The sequence below is a fragment of the Periophthalmus magnuspinnatus genome, chromosome 1 (assembly GCF_009829125.3).
Source record: "Periophthalmus magnuspinnatus isolate fPerMag1 chromosome 1, fPerMag1.2.pri, whole genome shotgun sequence".
In the NCBI taxonomy this organism is placed as follows: domain Eukaryota; kingdom Metazoa; phylum Chordata; class Actinopteri; order Gobiiformes; family Gobiidae; genus Periophthalmus; species Periophthalmus magnuspinnatus.
The window spans coordinates 23,409,702-23,432,437 of NC_047126.1; the positions used below are offsets into that span (position 1 = coordinate 23,409,702).

The 22,736-nt window shown below is 39.0% G+C and overlaps 1 protein-coding gene across 1 annotated transcript in view; it reads left to right on the forward strand.

Annotated features, from left to right (window-relative positions):
- The window catches only part of LOC117369807 (protein sidekick-1-like), a 261,478-nt gene that overhangs the window by 199,589 nt on the left and 39,153 nt on the right, over positions 1-22,736 (forward strand). Inside the window, exons 18-26 of the mRNA XM_055222923.1 lie at positions 3,672-3,812; positions 4,117-4,298; positions 9,127-9,242; positions 9,828-10,023; positions 13,002-13,100; positions 15,111-15,302; positions 19,102-19,223; positions 19,808-19,920; positions 22,568-22,718. Of these exons, the coding sequence (XP_055078898.1) occupies positions 3,672-3,812; positions 4,117-4,298; positions 9,127-9,242; positions 9,828-10,023; positions 13,002-13,100; positions 15,111-15,302; positions 19,102-19,223; positions 19,808-19,920; positions 22,568-22,718 (1,312 nt within the window). The remainder of the gene's footprint in view (positions 1-3,671; positions 3,813-4,116; positions 4,299-9,126; positions 9,243-9,827; positions 10,024-13,001; positions 13,101-15,110; positions 15,303-19,101; positions 19,224-19,807; positions 19,921-22,567; positions 22,719-22,736) is intronic.

Sequence of the window (22,736 nt, forward strand, 5' to 3'; positions counted from 1 at the left end):
GGACACAAAAATGAGAAAAACTAAATCATATCTGAAGGGGCAGTGGGAAGAGGAACCAACACTTTTAGAATACTGTTACACTGCAAAATATATAGTAGGAGTAAAAGTATGGTGTCTGAAAACCACAAGGATAAGTACATCCATCCATTTTCTTCTGCTTATCCGGGGCCGGGTCGCGGGGGCAGCAGCCTAAGCAGGGACTCCCAGCCTCCCTCTACCTCAGACACGTCCTCCAGCTCCTCCGGTGGGACCCCAAGGCATTCCCAGGCCAGCCGAGAGACATAGTCCCTCCAGCGTGTCCTGGGTCCTCCCCGGGGCCTCCTCCCGGTGGGACATGCCTGGAATACCTCCCCAGGGAGGATAAGTACAATTTTATTAAAGAGTTACTCGAGTAAATGCAACTACCCATCTCAGTCATTTCAGTGAAAATATTTTCTATAATGCTCAAGTAATGTTTACGTGACCTACATCTGGAAAAACAAGCTTTATCCTTTAAGTGAACATCTGCTCCCACTGTTAAACCTAAAGGAAAGATGTACTATTTTTTCTGAGCCTGTTAGTGGAGAATCTATATGTAGAGGTCAGAGGGTCCGGCTGCTGCAGACGTGACTGTCAACTGTGAAAAGGCCCTATGGATTTAGACTAAGGCTGAATTAAAGGTGCACTGTGGAACTTTTCTGGTAGAGAGACCACCACCTTCTGGTCTTCATGGAGACAAGCAGGTGATGACTAAGATAAATTAGAGGCCTGAGGTTTCATTTATAAAGTGTGTGTACATATTCTATCTAAACACAACTCAGAACTAAGCAGTCCAGTACAAAATCTTTGGGCGTCAGGACTTTCATAGATGAGGTAGAAAGTATCAGTGCTCAGACATGAGAAGTGAGCAGGTTTGAGGAAGTTTATAGAAAAATTCCATGTATAGTTTTTTCAGTGAGACTCCTGATCTGTGGGGAGGCGACCCTCCTCACTGTAAAAATGCCTTATTTGCTATTTTCACTAAAAAAAAAAAAAAAAAGGTTGGGTTAGGGATAGGTGAAATCAGTTTTGTATAAATCTTTTGAATGAGGACCAGGTGATTTCATATACTTTTTACCAGAGTTATGGGATTGTTATGTGAAGATGTCACTTCCAGCTCCAACTGTCAACTTTACCACTGATTTCTAGATTTGTTTTTGACACTATGCCACAGTGCTGTTTATATATTCATCGGATGCTAGACAGTTACCTTTCAAAAACGAATGGTTAACCACAGTATCAATATATAAATAATCTATCATAACAAAGGATTACCAGTGTGTACATTTCGCTAACTGCTGGTGTTCTGTGTGTTGATATGTGTTGTCAAGATGATGAGTCGGAACATCAAATTGACAGCTCCACATAAAAAGGTAGCTTCTTGAAAAGATATACCTGCGTTTATCAAAATTTATTCAACATAGGTATGCATTATATTTAGGAATTTAACGTCAAAGCATTGTAGTTGTTCATACAGTGTCGTAGTGTAATTTGAAGTTAGTTCAGCCTAGAGAGACAGAGCTGACTTTCTAACTCTGTTCCTAATCAAATCCTAACCTTAACCATTTCCTGGCTTTAACCATAATTTATAACCCTGTTCCTAGACTTCAGTCCTTTTAATGACCGCTTGACCTGACTATTTAGCTAGCACCAAACACATCAAGTCCACCTCAACCTTTTAGACGTTCTGCCAGACTTATAACTCTGTAAATATTAAACTGTAATCCCTTTTTGAAGTGAGACAGGCTGAAAAATGTGAATTATTGAACCCGGAAGTGACATCACACTTAATAACTCCACTCTATAGCCCTTAGGAGGAAGTTGTGTGGGCAGGTCATCAAGTAAACCCATTCCTTGAGATTCTGACGCTGCAACCAGAACTGTGTGACCAAAGCGGCATCTAAATCAGCATTACTCTTACGTGTTTTCTCATATTTGCATCCCTAATTTCAAACATGTTGCGTCGTTTTCCTCGTTCCCAAGAGAAATGTTGATTCAAGTTATGTGCTAAACGTCTCCATCAATAACAGCTGCGCTCAGTCTCAAACTAATGAAAAACGAAAGATGGAAAAGCACCGCGTGAATGAGAAGTTTCCAGGAGGAGGCGCTGTCCCAGGGAATGAAATCAGAATATAAGATGATTGGATTCAGATACTGTTTACTCCCATGTGTCCCGCTTGCTAAATGTTTATATGAGCAGAGCCTCCAGCAGCAATAGAACACAAACTTTCTTACAAAATTGGGTTGGTTGTTTGAAAACTCATTATTAAAGGAGACATATTATGCAGAGTTGACTTTTATGAGCTTGCTTTGTTTCTTCATCAAAAGTATTGGATTGTGTTTCAGGCATGGTTAAAGAAGACATATTGTGCTTGTGTCTGTTATATAGTTATAATCTATGACACCCCTGGATCATTATTATAATTTGGACATTTTATTTGCGATATTGATCTAAAAAAAAAAACTTTATAAAAGAAACAAGTCCATCTTTAAAGTCCAATCACTTTTACCAGATTTTTTGATCATTTGATGATTATTTCAGTGCTTAAATATCCTTCACAACTCAAATAAATAAAAATGTCCAAAATTATAGAATTATACAATAGAGCTAAGGCCGCAGACATTTTTTCTAAGAGACATCTGTTTCTGCTTCCAAAATCTTTAACAAACTTGTCCAAGGGTTTTATCCAATGGACTCCAGCAACATCAGGACATATGCGGGGTCAAAAGTTGTTAAAAAAATATTGATAGGTCTCAGAGTGTAGTCATGAAGAGATCTTAACAAAGCGGCCATTTTGAAAGTATAACTATCCCTTTAACTTTTTCAAATGTTGTCGAATCTGTATCAAATCTGTGTACCGTTTGTGTATTTTAATGACCCGAACATAATGAGATGTGACTTATATTGTTTAAACGACTCTCCAGCAACATGGCACAAAACATTTATCTACAACATCACACTGGATTATTGAATCATGTCAAGCCAGAGTTGGCAGCCCTTCCACTGAAGCATGCCCTTTGTGGTTGCAAGGGTTGCGCTTGCCCTTTATTACTGCTTGGAGTTTTAATTATTATTTTTACACAAATTGTATTCCATCCAAAATTCAAGTGTCGCAAAAAATGTTGTAACTTGAAGTCCCCAGGAAAAAAATATTGAAAAATGTCTATCTCTGATTGTTGATGGGCGCCACAGAGAATTTCGTGAATGTCCATGGGCAGCAGATATGACGTCCTAGCATCCGTAATGAAAACAAAGGCCAAAACATGTCTGAATTTTAATGATTAGACTAATACAAATACATGATAACACTCTTATTTTGCTAAATGAAGGCTTAAACTGTCAGAAAAATGTGTCCCTTGTGTGAAAATTGTTCCTGGAATTTTCAGTTTTAATGACATAGAGAGGTATTCAGAACTCACGGCTATTTCCAGCATTTTTGTACTTTTCTTTTCAACTTTTTTTCCACAAACTGACACTTAAAAAACATGAAAAACTGCCATGTCTGTGTAATTCCTCAGTCATCCAGGTATGATCCATAGCAAAAGAAAAATTCAATTCTGTCCACTGAACTTTTGTCGCCATTTTTTTTTTTTCTTTTGCTATGGACAAACTGTCATACGCACAATAACATGTGTTTTTCGCTCTTGGACAGGCTGATGCTGAGAGAAGAAGCTCCCAGCGCTCCTCCAAAGAACATTGTGGCCAGTGGACGGACAAACCAGTCCATCATGGTGCAGTGGCAGCCCCCTCCTGAACCCCAGCTCAACGGGGTCCTGAGGGGCTACATGCTCAGGTACTAACACCCCCCAGACATTCAGCAGGTTGAGACTGGCCAACACAAATGATGTTAGCAGACATAATGAAGGAGCTGTGTCGTGCAGTTAAAGTGGAACACTAAATCTACTTTTTTGCCACTAAACTGTATGTGGTATTTTAATTACGTCATCTACTGTTCCTGTACTTTTTGGCCGTTTTGGTGCAAATTAAGTATATTTGCAGTTTTCTCGTCAAAACATCCCAATCTAAGTGTGTGCTGCCTTCAGTGACCTCTGGAATTTACAGTAGCTGGTGACCTCACAAAAAACTGTTCTGTCCAGGTACCGTCTCGCAGGTCTACCAGGAGACTACCAGGAGAAGAACATCACCAGCCCAGAAACCAACTACTGCCTGCTCAAAGACCTCATCATCTGGACCCAGTACCAGATCCAGGTGGCCGCGTACACAGGAGCAGGGCTGGGGGTGTACAGCAGTCCTGTCACGGAGTACACCCTACAGGGAGGTAAGGAAGAAAAATTTAACAAATGAAATAGCACGTTTCCTAACCTATTTGCCATCACAGCAATGTTAAAAACAGCTTGCATGCCAACGGTGTACTTCCTGGTTCGTGGGCAATCAAATAAACCACACAAGCTGCTTTTACTTTATTGCATGAAAAAAAATCTGGTACAGCCCCTTTATGACCCTTAAACAGCTGGTATTACATTTGTTTAACTTGTTCAGATAACAATTGTCTTTTGAATATGATCTGATATTGCTACTTCGGTTCAGGGTACCATTACTGTTACATTTAGTATTCACTATATGTACATTGGTTAGTAGTGTTGTCTCAATACTAAAATTTCAAATTTGATACTAAAGAATAGACTCTATTCTAAATATAGTAAAAAAAAAACCAAAAACAGCTCTTTCTTTAGACATTAGAAGGTGACTTTCAACATAAAATCGTAGTACTTTCTTTTATGTTGCCATGTGGTCTTATATTTGTTGTGATACAGCTCAAGGTTATTCTGAAGCTATTTAGGAAAGGTTCACTTCTGTCCTGTGAATGTGTTTTAGTATCAATACTTGCTCAAATGAGTATCTACTTTCAATACTAGATTTAGTATCAGATTTTTTACTTTTGACAACCCTTGTAGATTTTATATAGTATTCCAGTTTTTTGCCTTGTGTAATATGTTTTAGACCAAAAAATTCCTAAATCCAGAGACCTATAACTTCCTGTTGTCCCATTTCTACTCAGTGCTAGCTTGATTTGCTATGTACTCTTTAGCTTCCCTCGCCTCTGCACTGTCTTTCCCATCCCTGGTTTACACTCCTATTAAACCGTATTAGAATAATGAATGAGCCCAGTGCTTCCTGAGTCTATAAAGCTGTCGGCCGCTCTTGTAATAATGACTGGATCTTTATGCCCACGTGTGTGTGTGCGGGGCTAGGCTGATCTTTAATAACCATAATAAACGTACAAATAAAACCCACTTTGAGGAATGATCGCAGTTAAACAAGATTTAGCCCTGCGACCACTTCCGATTTTAGTCATTTACTGTCTCCTCCATTGCTGTCTGAAGTTACTATATTAGATTTAAAGAACACATATTATGCAAAATTGTCTTTTTTAGCTTTTTAACCATGTTATAACGTTCATCAAGAACCAGAACCATGTTGAACCAGATTTTTTCTAGTGGTGACTGGACCCTAGAACTGACTATATTGCAAGAAGATCATTTTAGCAATAATGGGCCTCATTCATGAAGCTTTCTTACAAACAAATTTGTACTTAAGACCTTCTTACGAACATTTTTAGCATTTACAAAATTTTTCTTTATTGAAAATGTTCTTCTGGAAGAACAAATCCTACAAACAGCACTCGTAAGCAAAATATATAAATTAGGGCTGGGCACAGAAATTTCAAGTAGGCACCGACCGAAAAGACTCAGTAAGTGACGTCACCGAAAATGTATATATATCAATGAGCCAGTACATACACCGCATTGATTTATTTATCCGCAGCACAAACGCTCACGCCTCACGACTGCACTCTGCACCAACAAATGACACAAACTGCAAACTCACATTTTAACAGTCTCACATATGTCCGAAGAAAGCACAGTAAATCATCTCACCGGTAAAGAGATGAAGAAACAGCATGTCCAGAGTGGCAACTTATATCCACCTGAAAACTTCAAGTCTTCAGTGCGGAGTCTTTATAGTGTCTCAAAATCAAAGAGTTGTGCCTAGTAATAAATTCACATCCTGTCCCAGTCTGCAGTGTCTGCGTAAAACTGAAGCCAAACAGATAATATGAACCAAACTCCGCCAACATCCTCCCCCTCCTTGGTCCCGGTAAAAGTGTAATTCCCAAATAAATATGGTGCAGTAAATACCCAGTGTGGAGTGTGCATCTGCATAAAGATGCAGCCAGACGAGTCCCAGTAAAGTTCACCATAATTCTGCTCCTCCGTGGTAGTGTGGTAAAAGAATAAAGTTATTTATGAAAAGCAAAGAGCATGTGCTCTTTTTTGATAGAAAGTGAAGTATGCAGCGAAAACAAAAGTGAGACTTAAGCGGGTGTCAGTCCAGGTGAGCATCAGCTGTGCGCTCTGGTTCATTTGCACATCTGTTTTGAGTTATAACTGGATATTGTATAGCCTAGTACTATGTTTTAACATAGTTCTAATGTCTAATAAGATTGGCAATACATTTACATTAAAACAATACAGGCACCGAAAAAGAACTGTTCATTTATTTATTTATTTATATATTTATTTGACAGGGACAATGCAATCTGACATAGTTACAACATGAACATTGCAGCTGATGTGATGCATATAGAGTTTGTAGCAAAAGCTAATTCTCAACTCCCGTCCCTGGTTGAGCTTCTCCACAATTCACCAATATGCAAAATATATTAAAACACCTGCCCCATAAAATAGATACATCAGTGCACAAAAATACATTCAACACTCACACGTTCTCTCTCTCTCTGTCATACTGCCTATTTACAAGTGGGTACAGTTTTGACTCATTTTCAGCCAGTTCTTAACCCTAGAGGTGAACATTTTCAACTCAGAAATGTTTTTTATTTCAGTGGGCAGTGAGTTCCACAGTTTGCAGCTCTGATATGAAAAGGCGGACTGTCCAAAAGAGGTTCTGCGTTGTGGGATTGTACAGTTCTTAAATCAGTAAAAAAAAAAGCAGGTATTGTTAAGGTACTGATATCGAAAAAAATCAAAGAGTACCCAGCCCAATTTATAATGCAACAAAAAATTCTAATTCCTCCATGACTGTAAGTTATATTTTTCCCAAAAAATATTTCTTATAAATGTTATTGAATCACCTCATAATATTTTTATGAGGAGTTTTATAGAGCATCTGGTCTACTTGGTCTAACAGATGTTGTTCAGCCTGAGTCTGTCCCAGCCCCAGTGCTCGCCATACGGGCCACTGTTACCGCTCTGCACCCACTCGGCACCTCACACCTCCATCACCCCCCATGACCGGAGCGCACTTGAATGCGCCCCCACCCCTGCCCCCCTCACTCACTATTTAGAGCGAGTCCGCTGTACGTGAAAAGCACGATAAATAACAGTGAAAGCTCTTGCTTATTTAAGTAAGTTGGTGACTTAAATACATCCTTACTGAATGTGTTCGTTTGTTTGGACATTTTTATTCACTGCTGAAGCTGTAACAGCGCTCTGTCTTCCTCGTTCACTCTCTCCCTAGCCCTTTCACACATAAATAAGCCCATAATGGCCATATATATAGAAGTTTAGATGGTGTTTCTTAGTAAATACATGTCATTTTTTATTGTAAATGAGTATTGTGGTGTTCGTAGCTGGATGCAGGTGAATTAGGTTCAGTTCTCATTTAAGAAGTCATTTCACTGCTGAAGAATGTGTTGTGAATCTGGCACAGAGTTCTCAACATCTTCTTGAAGTGGAAGTTATGAACATTTTGTAAGAAAACATGTACGAATGAGGCCCATTCATTTTATCTGCCCCCATCTGTATTAAAGGCCCTGCACTACATTTTTTTTCTCCATGTATTTGAACAAAATTAATCCTGCAACAGAACAGATATATTGTATAAATAGCTCTTGAGGTAAAATGAATACCACTGTGTTCTGTTGGCATCTAACTATAAAGCTTTTTATTGTCAGATAATCAGGTACTCTGCTAGCATACTAATTGTTGCTAACTTTACCGCCATAATACACTATGCTCTTGCTTATTTCTTGTGAAATGTAATTATGAACTCATAACAATAAGTGACAAATAATTTTGTACCACTGCAAACAGTTTAAAATGAACTACTTCTGTTTTCCACATTTTTAAGACAAAGTCAAAATCAAGTACAGCAAGTTTCAATATCATTGGTGTATAGAGTGAAGCAGTCTCCATGTGGTCAAAAATTGTATCTTCTAGCGCCATCAGCTACTTTACTCCTGTTGTAAAGGATCACAGGCGTCAATTTTAGAAAGCCTAATGTCAGCTCCATGTATCTTGCATATTAAAATATTGTAATACATGTGACCATAATACTGCTACAGGTCATACCGACTTGGTTTGGACATGACATGATTTATTAAAAAGATGACATTAACTACAGGTCATTGAACACCACACCAAATTAGTATGCAAAACAGGCAGGCAAAATACAATATGGCATATTCATTTTAATGAGTAATTGGCTCATTTTGCTCCCGGGAGCGGCCTGCAGGGTTGGCATTTAACTTTTGCAAGGTTAGCAGAATTGTATGCACTAAAATGGACTGAATCTCAATATGTACATTAACACATTAGTTATGTCAATCTTTAACCTTACATGGGTTTAAAGTTCTTTAGCATGCATTATTCAGACTTTTGAATTACTTTTGGACAACTACTACTTTAAAAGTAATTCAGTCCCTGCCAACAGTTGCCAACAGAGGGCTCATGGATTGACCCATAGCTGATACACTGAGGACTGAAGTAGATTAAATGTGGTTAAAAATAGTAGTGGGTAGCATCAATTTTCAAGATATTTCTTAGCCAAGGCAGTTTAAGGGCGGACAATGTCTAAATTACTTTGAACTTTAAAAGCACAGAGGTGCACTTCCTAGATTACCAATTTATGATGTCACAAGGTGTGATCGAACATTTTGATTTCTGTAGACGAACTAAACAGGCAAGACGCTTTAAATATCCATGAATGAACCTACACCAGATGAGAAAACAGCATTATAACATGACTGAAAGCTAGCTTAGTCAAGTAGAATATGTCCTTAAAATGTTTGCTTTGGTTTTGTTCTTCTTCAGATGAGTAATATGTCTGTGTCTGCTTGTGTCCAGTCCCCACAGCGCCCCCTCAGGACGTACAAGTGGTTGCAGTCAACTCGACGACCATTCGATTCACATGGAGCCCCCCACCACAGCAGTTCATCAATGGAATCAACCAGGGATACAAGGTAAATGTGGGAAAATAGAATAGAAATAGAAACATACTTTTGTGAACTTCGCTACAACTTTTCTCCATAATTGAAAGTATTGATATGGACATATAAGTTATCAGCCACAACATTAAGACAAATACTCCATATCAGCACTGCCAGGAAAAAAAATCATGTTTGACCCTACCTAGAATTTATCTTTATTTTATGGGTTTCAGAATGATGAAGAAGGACTGTTGCCATAGTGATTAACAATTTAAAACAAAATATTGTATCTTTTGAAAGGTGAAAAGTCCTCTAGTGATTCTAATATTGGAATGTAGTGTACAGTAAAGTCTCCATGATAAAGTGCATGTAGTAGATTAGATTCACATTTTAGTTTATAATTTTACTTCCTGTTTGGACATGTGCAGCAGATATGACATACGTAGAGATATCGTCCATAACTGTTTCTATAATGTAATTGCGGCCCAAAACTCATCAACTAATTACATTATTGTAGTTGTAGTTGATGGATAAAAATACATGACTTTTTTTTTTTAAATTAACCAAATAATAACTAGAAAAACACAAAAATCTGAAATACATTTATCGGTTTTGCAGCTGATGGTGTGGCCCGAGCTGTCCCCGGAGGACGTGACTGTGGTAACCATCACTCCCGATTACCCGGCCAGCAGACACACAGGGCTGGTGAGCGGGTTGGCTAAGTTCACTTGGTACTACAGCTCCACCCTGTGCTTCACCACACCAGGAGACGGGCCCCGGAGCCAGCCCAGCCTCCTGCAGACACACGAGGATGGTGAGTGCCCCCAACTGTGCACTGCAAAACAGAATATCTATAAGCCTCGCAGCAGAAAACAAATCATTAAACAAAACTTTGTCTGGCACTCTGAAAAAGTTTATCTTTAAGTTTTAGTTACATTTTAGTTTTTTTATTGATCAGACAGGGGTCAAAATTGTTGAGTCAAAAATCTTCTTAATTAACTTATAGGCCTACCTCTGAGACTATTTTGGCCCACAGTTAGAGACAATATATGTATTTATTTATTTTACTGAACAGTGAACATAATAAGCTCAAACTTTTCTACGTGGGTATTTTTAGTCCATGCAGCCTGCTTTTTACTAACACTGGGACTCGTTCAGGAAGCATTCTTATGAACAAATTTGTAGTTAAGGCCTTCTGGCAGAACATTTTTGGCATTCACAAAACGTTTTCTTAGCTGAAAATGTTCTTCCAGAAGAGCAAATGCTATGAATAGTGAGAAGCACTCATAAGAACAAAAATTCTACTGTTTAAGAATATTATGACTCCTCCATGATTGTAACTTATATATTTTCTGAAATTATTTCTTATAAAAATAATACTATGTGATCCAATAACATTTATGAGGAATTTTGTAGACCATTTAGTCTGTTTGGTCTAACAGACTTTACAGGCTGCTGTTCTGCTGTAACAGTGACAGTCTCAGTGTCCCAGCCCCAGTGCTCTCCATATGGGCCACTGTTACAGCCCTGCACCTGGGCACCGCACTGGACTTAACACCCCCGCTTCCCCATCACCTCCCATGACCAGTGTGCACTTTATCATGGGTCCGCTACTCACGAAAGTGCGATAAATACAATGTAAGCTCTTGCTTGTAAGTTGGTGTCTTAAATACAACTTCACTGTGTGTGTTCATGTGGTTGGACATTTTTAATCACTGCTGAAGCTGTAAAACAGTGATAGTTGGTCGACACGCTCTACCTGACTTCCTCCTTCACTCTCTCCCTCACGCGTGGATATGTTATAATGCCAAGCCCATATTGGCCATATATAGAAGTTTATAGGAAGTTTGGTACTAAACAATTATTCATTTTTATGTAAATGAAATGTAAATGAATGTCATGGTGTTCATAGTTGAATGTGGGTGAATTAGGCATTAGAACTTTATTTAAGAAGGCATTTGGCTGCTTAGTTAGAGTTCTCAACATCTTTAAAGGCCCATGTTTCTGACTCTATTTTTATTCTGGAGTTTGCTCAGCTGTAAGAAGCACAGCCATTTAATTCCTACATTAGTATAATTAATGTTTATCTGTTTATTTATTTCCATTAATGTATTGCTTAAGATAGTGCCAATGTTTTCACTTACTTTTCAAATATGTATTTGCTGTCCAGTTAATATTGTTGCTCAGGCAACTTAAATTTTATTCATGTTTGAGTGTCACCACAGAACCTTCAGTGGCCTTTGCTGGACCCCCTGTAAAAAAAAAAAAATCAAAAACTCCGAGCTATGCTCCTGGTTAGAATATTTGAATTAGCTTTATTAAACATTATCCATTCTTGTGGCATTAATTCCCTTTTAAACATGCTTTTGGCCACCTTGGGATAAGTATTTCACATTTTCTAACTTAAAATTATGTCTGCATTTGGAAAACACACTTTATACACTACACTCAACTATGCAATTAGGCATTGGAGCTTACTCTGTCAGCGCGAGAATTAACATTTAGAAAGTAAACAAAGGTCCTTATCCCCTTGTGAATGGTATGCTAATGGAAACACGTGTTCAGTTTGACTCTAGAATGAGTCCCATGGGCTTAAAAACAACATAGACGTCCAAAGTTTTATCTGTGATGCAACTAAACAGGCAAAATGCCAATGGCATATTTTTGAGCCTCAGAGAAGATACTTTAGGTTAATGGATTAATGAAACAAGTGTGAATGAGTTGATGAGGGGACAACAATATAACATGGTTAAAACCTCAAAAAAGTCAATTTGGCATAAAAAGGTATCTCCTGTTTCCAGGAGAAGCAAGCTCAATTACAACTCATAACTATGGCCCAACTCTATACTGATTTCCCATTTTCTTAACCCCTTCCTTGCATCACAATTTTACAGTTTGTATATACTTTTGACGATTGAAAATTCAACTCATTTGTTTTATGTCACTCCCATATTGACCTTCCCATAGTAAAATGTACAATAGCCGTAGGCACAGACACAGCCGTGACTACAGAGGTAAAGGGACATTAGCCGCGCCACTAGCCATGTCTATTGATTGAGTGTGTGCTGTGTTGAAGGTTAATGAACAGTGTAATTCTTACCTGATGATAGCTTAGCGTGTTGTAAAAGGATGCACATGGCTAGCTTATGTGCTTTAGTGGAAAAGTGGGCTCTGAGGCATTGGGAATTGTCAAGGATACAATTATATAGTGATGAGTGAAAAACTTTAAGTAGAAGTAATAGGACCTCACCTATTAAAGTGAAAACATGGTCAAGGTTTAGTCTGTCAGTCAAAATATTGTTATGGAAACTAGCATCAAGGTCAGTCACACCTCATTCTGAACTTCAATGGCAGAGTTAACACCAGTCCTTTCAAAATACCAGATTTGTTTCATCCTTTTGATTCAATTGCCTTGAAATTATTAAATTAATATGAAGTTCAGACTTTGCATATAAGGTTTGAGATTGGTCTAACATGTATCCACACTTTAAACTCCTCCCCTGCAGCAAGGTGTTTGTAATCAGAAATAATTGACTGTAATCAGGGCAGTATTTTGTGATGTCACCAACTACTGGAAATTGCAGAGGTCACAGAAGGCAGCACAAACTTAGATTTTTGATCACAAAGCTGCAAATGTACCTAGTTTGCACTAAAATTACCAAAATTAGGACTAGGAACAGTGGATAATGTTATTAACACACCATATAAAGTGGGTATAGTGTTTAGTTCCACTTTATTATAATATTATAACAATGTGTACAACTATTTATCATCTTTTGTCATTTCTTGTAGTCCCTGGTCCTGTTCGTCAGCTGACTTTCTCTGAGATCCTGGACACGTCCCTCAAAGTGAGCTGGGCTGAACCAACGGACAAGAACGGCATCATCACAGGTACTGGATCCATGCACAAATTGCAAACTCGATTTTGATAACAAGGCACAGGCTCAATAACTATTTTCAATACTAGAATAATGCATCAATTTTTGGCAGTATAATGTAATTTTCAACACAAAACTATAGTACTTTAGGGTTTTCAAAAGTATTGAAAGTCAGATGCTAATCGATACTAAAACTAGTATTGAAAATAGATACTGCACAAGTATTGATACTAAAAAAGTCACATTCACAGGACACGAGTGAACCTTCCCTGAATAACTTTAGAATGGTCTTGAGTTGTATCAGAACAAGCATAAGACACATAGACTACTATACGCCCGTGGACTATGAAACTTACATGGACAACTGGGATTACACAGATAAAACACAACATAGTAATAAAAAGGAAAGTACTATGATTTTATGTTGAAAATCATATTCTACTGTCTAAAGAAAGAGTGATGTTTTATTATTGTGGTATCAAAATCAGTATTAAGTATCGAGTCTGTTCCTTAGTATCAAAATCAAGTTTGAAATTTTAATATCATCACAGCACTAGTACTTTGTGTATCATCCCTTCATATATTATTATTATTATTTCAAAGTTGTGTTATTGATAAAAGTATTTTTGGTAGTTTCGGTACTAGTTTTAGTATCAATTAGTATCTGATTTTCGATCTTTTCGCAACCCTAATCCATGCACTGTGTTGTTGTATGTAATATATTCAAGCCTGGTCTGGCTTCACTCCCCGCTGCCTTCACTCTCTCTTCACTATTATGCTCTCTCTCTTCCTCCATCTCTCGTTCTCAGTCTCTCTCTCCATCTCCCAGAGGAAGCCATTGGCTCCTCATCAAAGTGAACAAATGCACCTGCTGCTCTTGCTCTCTCGTCCCCTCAACCTCCCGTATCCCTCTCTCTCTCCCCCCGCCTTCTTTCTCCCCTCTCCCACCATGACTCCCTTTTTCTCTTTCTCCGTCCCTACACACTCTACTCTCTACCTCTCTCTTCTTTCTTCCTCCTTTTCTCCCTCTGTCTCCTCCTTTCTCTTTCTACCTCCTTTCTCCCTCACTTTCCCACTGTCTCTCTCACTGTCTCTCGCTCTCTCGCTCTCTACGATCTCTCTTTCTTTCCCCCTCTTCCCCTCTCCCTCCATCCCTCCCTCACTCTACCTCCCCTCTTCCCTTCTCTGCCCCACCGCTCTCTCTCTCCCTTGCCACATCTCTCTCTTAGTAGAACCCAGTTGTTCCACATCACGCTGACTGATGCTCAGTGAGTCGGGGTCACCTTCCACCCCCCACCCCTCTCCTCCTCCGGCTCTATCAGCTCCTGGTGGGTTATAGACGATCAGGGACTGGTCTCTCTCTTTCCTTTTGTCTTAGTTGGCTGGTGATGCCTGATGTAAAGCAGCGCTGCAAAAATGAATCAGAAAGTTGCTTAAAATCTGTTTAACATTAGAAACAACATGGCTGATCTGGGCACCTGTCACCAAACCATGATGCATTTCTTTTGTTCTGCACTGTAGTTTGCGATGAAGATTCTGTTGTTTATTTGTTGGATAAGGCACGCCCCCCTCTGTTCTGAGGGAGTTTGATTACTACCCTGGACAGCAAGATGGATTCTCATGATATTTGTGAGTTCACAAACTCATGAGAATCCATCTTGGCATACTCCCGCTGGTGCAATAGAGCACATTCACTGGTGGACCAGAGACTGGACCAATCATAGGATATTATTATGGAAGCACTTTGTACATTTGTGGACAGGAAAAATTACTGTACGTTTTCTCTCATCTGGATTTAAAGAAGACCTAAGTAAGACCTATTTTCAAAAATATTTTCAAAAACATTTTCATTGACAAATCGTGCATATTTAGGCTGTGTTCTTCTGTCAAACTTTAGGTCAGTGTAACCAATACACGGCTATACTCGCATGGACGGCCCGTCTCTCCTTATTGTAATCCCTCATAACTAACAAAGTCAACGGCCTTGTTGTAAGCTCAGTTATTTCCGTTTGGTTCCCCCCAGGCTACGTGCTGAGGTGGGAGGTGTCCGGTGCAGAGTCCAGTGCTCAAGAGAAGGCCCTGTCTAACTCCACCCTGCAGTACCATCTCAGCGGACTCACCTCTACCACCACCTACAGCCTACAGGTGGCAGCACTGACCGCCGCAGGCCGAGGGGCAGTCACTTCCTCTACCATCTCCACTGGGGTCCCTCCAGGTACAAGAGCACACACCAAACAACCACATTATTTAAACCTATATTTTATTTTAGGACTCAAACAAATGATTATTTTAGTAGTTGACCAGTTAGCGATGCATTTTTTGATTAACCCAACTAGTCAAACGATTATTTCTATCGTACAGTGAGACATGCCTGGGGTCCAGAATACACACTTCAATAGTTTACAAAGATGTGAATCTAGACACAGGTAATCTTCCTATTTTCAGATGGCCATGATTGACAGATGGTTTAGCCAATCGAGGACACACATGGTCTGTCTGTATCAAAACAAATATGGCTGCTTATGAGGAAAAAAGAACAAAACAGCGAAAATTTCTGCAGAATCAATGAGCAAAGGTTTGATTCTGGTGTGAGACGCGATGGAGGAAAAGGTAATCAGACTGGTATCCCTCTGTATAAAAAATACAGACAGATATCATTTGGGATTTGTCTGGCAAGCAACAAATGATTATTTTAGAAGTTGAGTAGTCAGTGATTCGTTTATCGATTAGTCTACAATAGTCAAACGATTATGTCTACATTTTAAAAGCATTATCAACCAAATCAAGGTTTCTAAATGAATATGCATATTTATGAATAAAGTGAATTGTTGATCAAATTAGTTTTAATAATGCCAATGTCTCTTTTCGTATGCGTTTTAGTGTCTGTATTGTCCAAATAAAGATTACAATTATCAAAATACAGCTATGATATTTTTTTATAGTCAAATAGCAAGCACATTTTACAAGTCTATATCCAAGCAAAGGGGAAATTTCAGAAAGAGACACACCATTTGAAGAAGGTAATGCTTGGTGAATTAATTTAAAATCCATTTTCAATTTACCTTTGCAAAATGGAGGCATGTAAAAAAATTTTCCTTGGCCTTAAGATTTTGAGTTGAACTGTAATTTCAGACATTTCTAGAAATAACATTTTATCAAGGTGCCTTGTCAGACTGGTGATTCATGTCTAGTATTTCCAATTTTCACATAATTCTAAAATATCCTCTCCACAGTTGGGAATGACTTGGTTAGTGTGATTGGAATAGGGGCAGGAGAAGAAAAATGAAAGAGCCGATATCATGCTCTTTTCTGATCTATGTTATAATGTTGTTTTCTCATCACAAAAAATCATGTGTTTTGTTGGATTGACATATGTTTAACACGCACACCCTGCAAATTTAGGCAAAGAAACAGAAAACACTGTTCCACCCTGTGATGTCATTGAGTGGTGATACAGGAAGCGCTCCACTGTGCAACTGCATACACTCGCCGTATTTGTTTTGGACCATGCATGTCCCTGATTGGCTAATCCACCCGTCAATCGCATCCATCTGAACTCTGGGAGATTTACCGCTGACCAGACTCACATTTTCATAAAGTATTGGAAAATTATGCATTCTAAATCCCGGGAAAATGTTCGATACCACCAATGCCGATATTATCACCGATATTACATTATCTGCCCATTTCTACCTTATCCTTTATGTGAATTTAAAGGTAATATATTACACATAATTGATTTCTGTGAACTTTAAGCCATATTATAATGTTGTTACTTCATCAAAAACATACCTGGACATGTGTTTTGTTCACATGTTTGAGTAAACCTTATTTATTATGTTATTAGTCTGTCCTCACCTCCAAAGTCCGCAAATGCTTTTATGTTTTGTTTAGTTTAGATTGGAAATTCCAGGGCTGAAATGATCAAAAATGATTCTAGTGAAGGTGTATGGAGTTTAAAAATACAGTAGGCCACTTCCTGCATTACCACATGACATCACAAAGTGGGGTGGAGTGAAGAACTGAGCCTAAATATGCAGAGTTTGTGTGATGAACAAGTGTGAATGAAACAAAACACAACTCCAGGTATGTTTTTGATGACTTTATAACAAAAAACATAGATCAGAAAATAGCGTAATATGGGCCCTTTAACGTTACATATTAACTCTTTTCTTGTGGCTCATTGCTATTCAACAGGCAATCCCAAAAAATATTTAAATAAGTGAGAATCTAATGAGACAGAACAGACAACTGCTCATTGAAGAGATGCAGAGGAGAGTCGCTGTCCGAACATTTTTGTGATGACTAATTTATAAATGCACAAAGTAAAACCGAGATGGGACGGGTTTGGATTTGGAGAGGTTTTATTAATTTATGAATTCAAGGGGGAAAAGAGCAAAGGCTGTGTGGTGGAGGAGAAGATGAGAGGGAGAGGGGCAGGGAAGTTATCAGTCCACTCTGGTTATGTATTCATGTATTCAGCGAGAAGAAGAAATTTGGCACTCATCTGAACTGGACAGCTGATATCAAGACTTTTGGTAATTAGAAATATGGCTTGAGAATTAAGCAAAGAGAAGAAAAAAACAATTGTAGAAATAAGAAAAAAAATATGAGCGTTTTTTTTTAAAGATGAAAAAAATATCTGAAATCAAAAGTTGCTTCTGGTATTTGCTATATGTTTACATGAATTATTAAAGGTGCTGGCCTAAATTCTAAGTTCATTTTAAATGGTTTGCTGTGGTTCAAAGTTATTCCTCACTTTGCTTATGTATTCCGAGCATCCTCATTATTCACCGCAGTGAGTTTATACGCACTTTTCATAATTTCACCGACCTAAGTTATGCCGCCACTGTAAAGCTAACAACAACTATTATGCTAACAGCACACTTTCTGATTATCGGACAATAAAACGATTCATAGATGCAGACAGACCACAGAGGACTTATTTTGACCTCAAGAGCTGCTTATACAATATGCTGTACTAGACAAACTGTGCTCAGATACATTTACGTTGTTGTGTTGATTTTGAACTTGAAATAACTTAAAATAGGGAAATCTTGAGAACACACTTGTTAATACATGTACTATTGTAGTTATTTTAATTGCTGAGGTTCATTTCAAGTCACGTTAACAAAAAAAATCATTAATGGCAATTAATTATGTTAACGCAGGTTAACGCAGGTCACATGGATCAGTCAAAAAATCTGGATCAAAGAGCCCCCCTCCGATCAGTGAGTCGCTGCGCTCACTTTTTCCTCTCTCTCCGCTCAGCACACACACACAGAGCGGGCGAGTCCGCTGTGTGTATGTGCACTGGACATAAGGAAGAGAGCACTTCTGTACAGAGAGAACGACAGTGATGAGTCAAAGCTCCATCTGAGTATTTAAACTATCCCAAAAGAGTCAGTGATCATGGAGAAAAGGCCAGCTAAAGTCTGCAAACAGAGAGCGCCACAAAATACATGATTTTTTTGTGGCAAGTTTGTTTGTTGCTCGTGTCTTTGAAAACTACTGAGATATTCATATTTAGTAAGCAGAGAGCTGGTTTGAACCAGGAATGCACCAGAACTGAACTGGGACTAAACAAGAACTAAATAGGAGGACTGTTTACCAGATCAGAATCAGGACTAAAGCAGGACCCTGCCAGCCTCTATCAAGGTCACAGTGAGCAGAAAGGAGCAGCAGATGATACATCACCACCACAGGACTAGAGGCTTTTTGATATATATATTAAAAAAAAGTTAAATAACACTGCAATTCAATATTTGAATGTAGACAATCAAAGAGTAATAAAATGGACTAATACTGAAACATGCGATTAATCACAAGTATGCGATTATTCGCAATGAAAAATTTGAGTCGCTGCCCAGCTTTTTTTCAATACAATTTCCATAGCATTTTAGATCATTCTTTTATACAAAACATCAAACTTTAAACTGTGTAAAGTTGCAATGTACGTGCCTTAACATAAAATGGCTGAACATGTTTTCTGTATTCTCTGGGCTTTGTTTCAGAGCTGCCTGGAGCTCCTTCTAACCTGGTGATCTCCAACATCAGCCCGCGCACAGCCACCCTCCGCTTCAGACCAGGCTCTGACGGCAAGACCGCCATCTCCACCTGGATCATAGAGGGACAGGTACCACCAGTGTTATGTCTTGTTCATAGATATTTAACACACGGATGGGGATATGCCAGGTTATGTTCACTTTTTGAAGCTTTTAACCATTAATTTAACCAGTCACACTCTTTGTTTTTTTCCCAACCCTTTTTAATTTAAAGGATGGTATTTGATTTTATTCAATTCAATATTTTTTTTAATTCCATTTGATTGTCAGATGTACTATAAATAATAAAATAGATAAAATAATAAAAGCCATATCTATTTTGGATTATTATTTTATTTATGTGCTTGTTAATTATTATTTATTTTCAAGTATACCATGTGAAATAACAGTGCAAAAGTATACACAAGAACTCACAAAAAACTCATAATAAAGTTAATTTGATGCTTAGTTGTATTATACTGCATGCTTAAGCCCCACTGTGCAACATTCCAGGCCATAAATAGTTAAAATTATGAGTTAACCCACTCACTGTAAGGGAGCATCTATTTTTCATGAAATGAAATAAAAGTAAATCTGTTGGATGAAATGTTCCACAGTGGAGCTTTAAGCTTCTACCCTGACAGTTCCAGCTGACTACATGTTTGCTTATGTCCAGGTGGTGCTGGAGGACGGGAAAGAGGAGCCGTGGAAGGTTCTGTACCAGGAGGAGAACCAGCCAGACACCAACTCCATCCAGATCCCCAACCTGAGCCCCTTCACCCAGTACAGGTACGAGCAAGTAGCCTAGAAACCAGACTGGCTCTCACTGTGTTATCTGATACAGGGAATCTTTCAGTCTGGTCACTACCACCTCCTCTGTGGACAATATATTGCTACAGAGAAATATAACGATAAATGATAATAGTGAAACAACTTTATACCACATAATCACAGTAAGCCATTGTTAAATTGACAGTATCATTAAACAGTATTTTGTCTCATTCACACTTCTTTCTTGAATCCATTAAACCAAAGTAAATTTTTAAGCACATTAACCATCACCGGACTAAATTGTTTACTTTCTAAATGTTAGTTCCCGTTGCAGACAGCAGAGGGCGAACCATCGCATAAACGTCTCATCAAAAACAGTCATAGTTTATAAAGTAAATTTTCCAAATGCAGACATTATTAGTTAGAAAAAGTTAAATGCTTATCCCAAGGTGCTCAAATGTGAGAGAATTTAAGCCACAAGAATGCATAACATGTGGTCTTTAAAAGTGCACTGAGAAGGGACTCCCCCCCTAACCCTGCTTGTCTCCATAGCAATGATATTGCCATGCCTACAATGTCCCACAGTATGGAATTAAACTTGCTGATGTTGCGTATGTTTAATCTCAAGCATTGTTAATGCTTAAAAAAAAAAAATACCCTGAAAAATGTGTTTTCTTACTTTTATCCGGGTCACCTCTCCACAGAGGTGACCTGTAACTTCACCTGGCTTATCTCCATGGAGGTAGATAAGTTTATGGTTATGATGGGGAACTCAAGCAAAGAAATAACAGCAGACGAGCAGATGGCAAACCCTCCACCAGAAAAGTTACTATTGCACCTTTATTTGAAGTATATGTTTTTTGCAATACTGCTAACCATTTCCCATTTAAATGCCAGTGCTAACCTCATTAGCACAGTTATTTCCATCTGTTTTTAACTGCAGTCTCCATGGCGATGTGAGTGCCTAAGCCTGTATCTGTGCCTTCATCTGTGGTAGTCTCACTGAGTGCCTGAGAGTCCATTCCCAGGGATTAGACTGTCAGCGGTGACACCCCAGGCTTTTCAGATAAAGTGATTTTCATGTCTGTAACTTCAAACCCTACACTTTCTCACGGTGGGGACTACATCAGTTTGTCTAATACACCTGTCTACAGAAGTACTTTAAGTATCTATCTGTCTTAACGTATCAAGCTAATCTGGGCTCCAAGATAATTAACTTAACTTTCAATTAAATTTTATTCATGTGGGAAATTACGATCCCTCTCTCTTATTATTATTACCTTAGTAATAAAGGTGCACTATGCACTTTCTGGTGGAGGGTATGTCACTGGCATAAAAATGTGATTGCTTTTCCTGGATTGTTTCACAGTCTATTGTTCATTTATTGAATTGCAGTTGTTTTTGTTGCCTAAAAATACTTACCATCTGCTTGTCCCCATGGAGATTTCTTAAGCTTATGCCATTTTCTGAAACATTCCAGGCAAATCAACAACATTTCTGTGGACAAAAGAAGGCTTCAGACCATCTACTCTCAAGTTACATAGCGCCCCTTTTTAATTTTCAACTATTTCTTCGCTCTGTGGAGTAGCCCCAATGGCACTAGCTCACTTGACTGTTTGGTTGGTCACAGGCACCACACACACTTCACCCTAAACACCACACCATGAGCCACATGAGAGGCCATCAGCTGATCACCCAATGAATTTCCATGACATGACAACTGCTCAGAGTGGCACAGACAGACCCAAGCTTACCTGTAGAGATGATATAAAGTTGATCCAAATTGCTCGTGGTGAGGTGCTTTCACATCTGGTCCAGAGCAGGAGAAGAGCTGCTCCAGAATGAAAGAGGGGCCACTTTAATATTTGTGGATTTTCTTTTGGAAATTTCTTTCAAAAATAGTAATTCTTCCATAGAATTCTGATGACTGTTGCCCTCCATATGAAATGATCAGTCGCCAAATACTAGAACGTGGATACAACCTATGAGTGAATAAACCTATGAATAAATAAGTAACACATTTGGTGGTCACTGCTGAGTTGAGTAATGGTGCGTTGGCACCGGGGCGTCCGGGGCTCTGAGTTTACATGCAAAGTCTATGGTGGACGCGCGTCTTGGCCGCCCTGCGTTTTGCAGTGCATTTTGAAGTGTCAAAGTGGAGCAAATCTGATGTTGATGCGGTGCGTCTTGAGTGTTCACGCAAACAGAGTGTCTGTCGCCAGAGTTGAAAATGCTGAACTTTTGGCGTTTGACGCGCCACGTCAACCAGAGACGACGCTCCAGTGATTTAGTGATGTCATTATCCAGAAAAAGTAGAAAGGCATCAGCCACAATCTAGCTGCAACTTAATTATGCTGGGGGCACCAGCTAGCATAAAGGCTAGTCACTGACCCAGACATGCCGCCGCCAAGCCGATTACCTTCATTGATGGGTTTTATGTAATAAATACACTAAAGCTACTCTCTCAACCTCTGTGTCTTTTTGAACGATGGCAGAGTTCAGAGCAGAGAAAACAAAATATCCAAAGGCACACACAGAACGCAACCGATGCCCTGGACCCGAGGCATTTGTCCTCAAATGCAAAGGTGTTCAATTAGAGGCGTCTAAATCGTTTTTGATGCCCCAGTGAGAACGCACCTTAATTCTTTGTCTCCTCCCTGCGCAGGTTCCGTATGAGGCAGCTGAACATCGTGGGCACCAGTCCTCTGAGCAGCCCCTCCAGGACCATCCAAACCCTGCAAGACTCCCCCGACAGCCCCCCCACACAGCTCAGCCTGCAGGCCGCCTCTCAGACCAGCCTCCGGATCAAGTGGAAGGTACATGTGCACACGCAT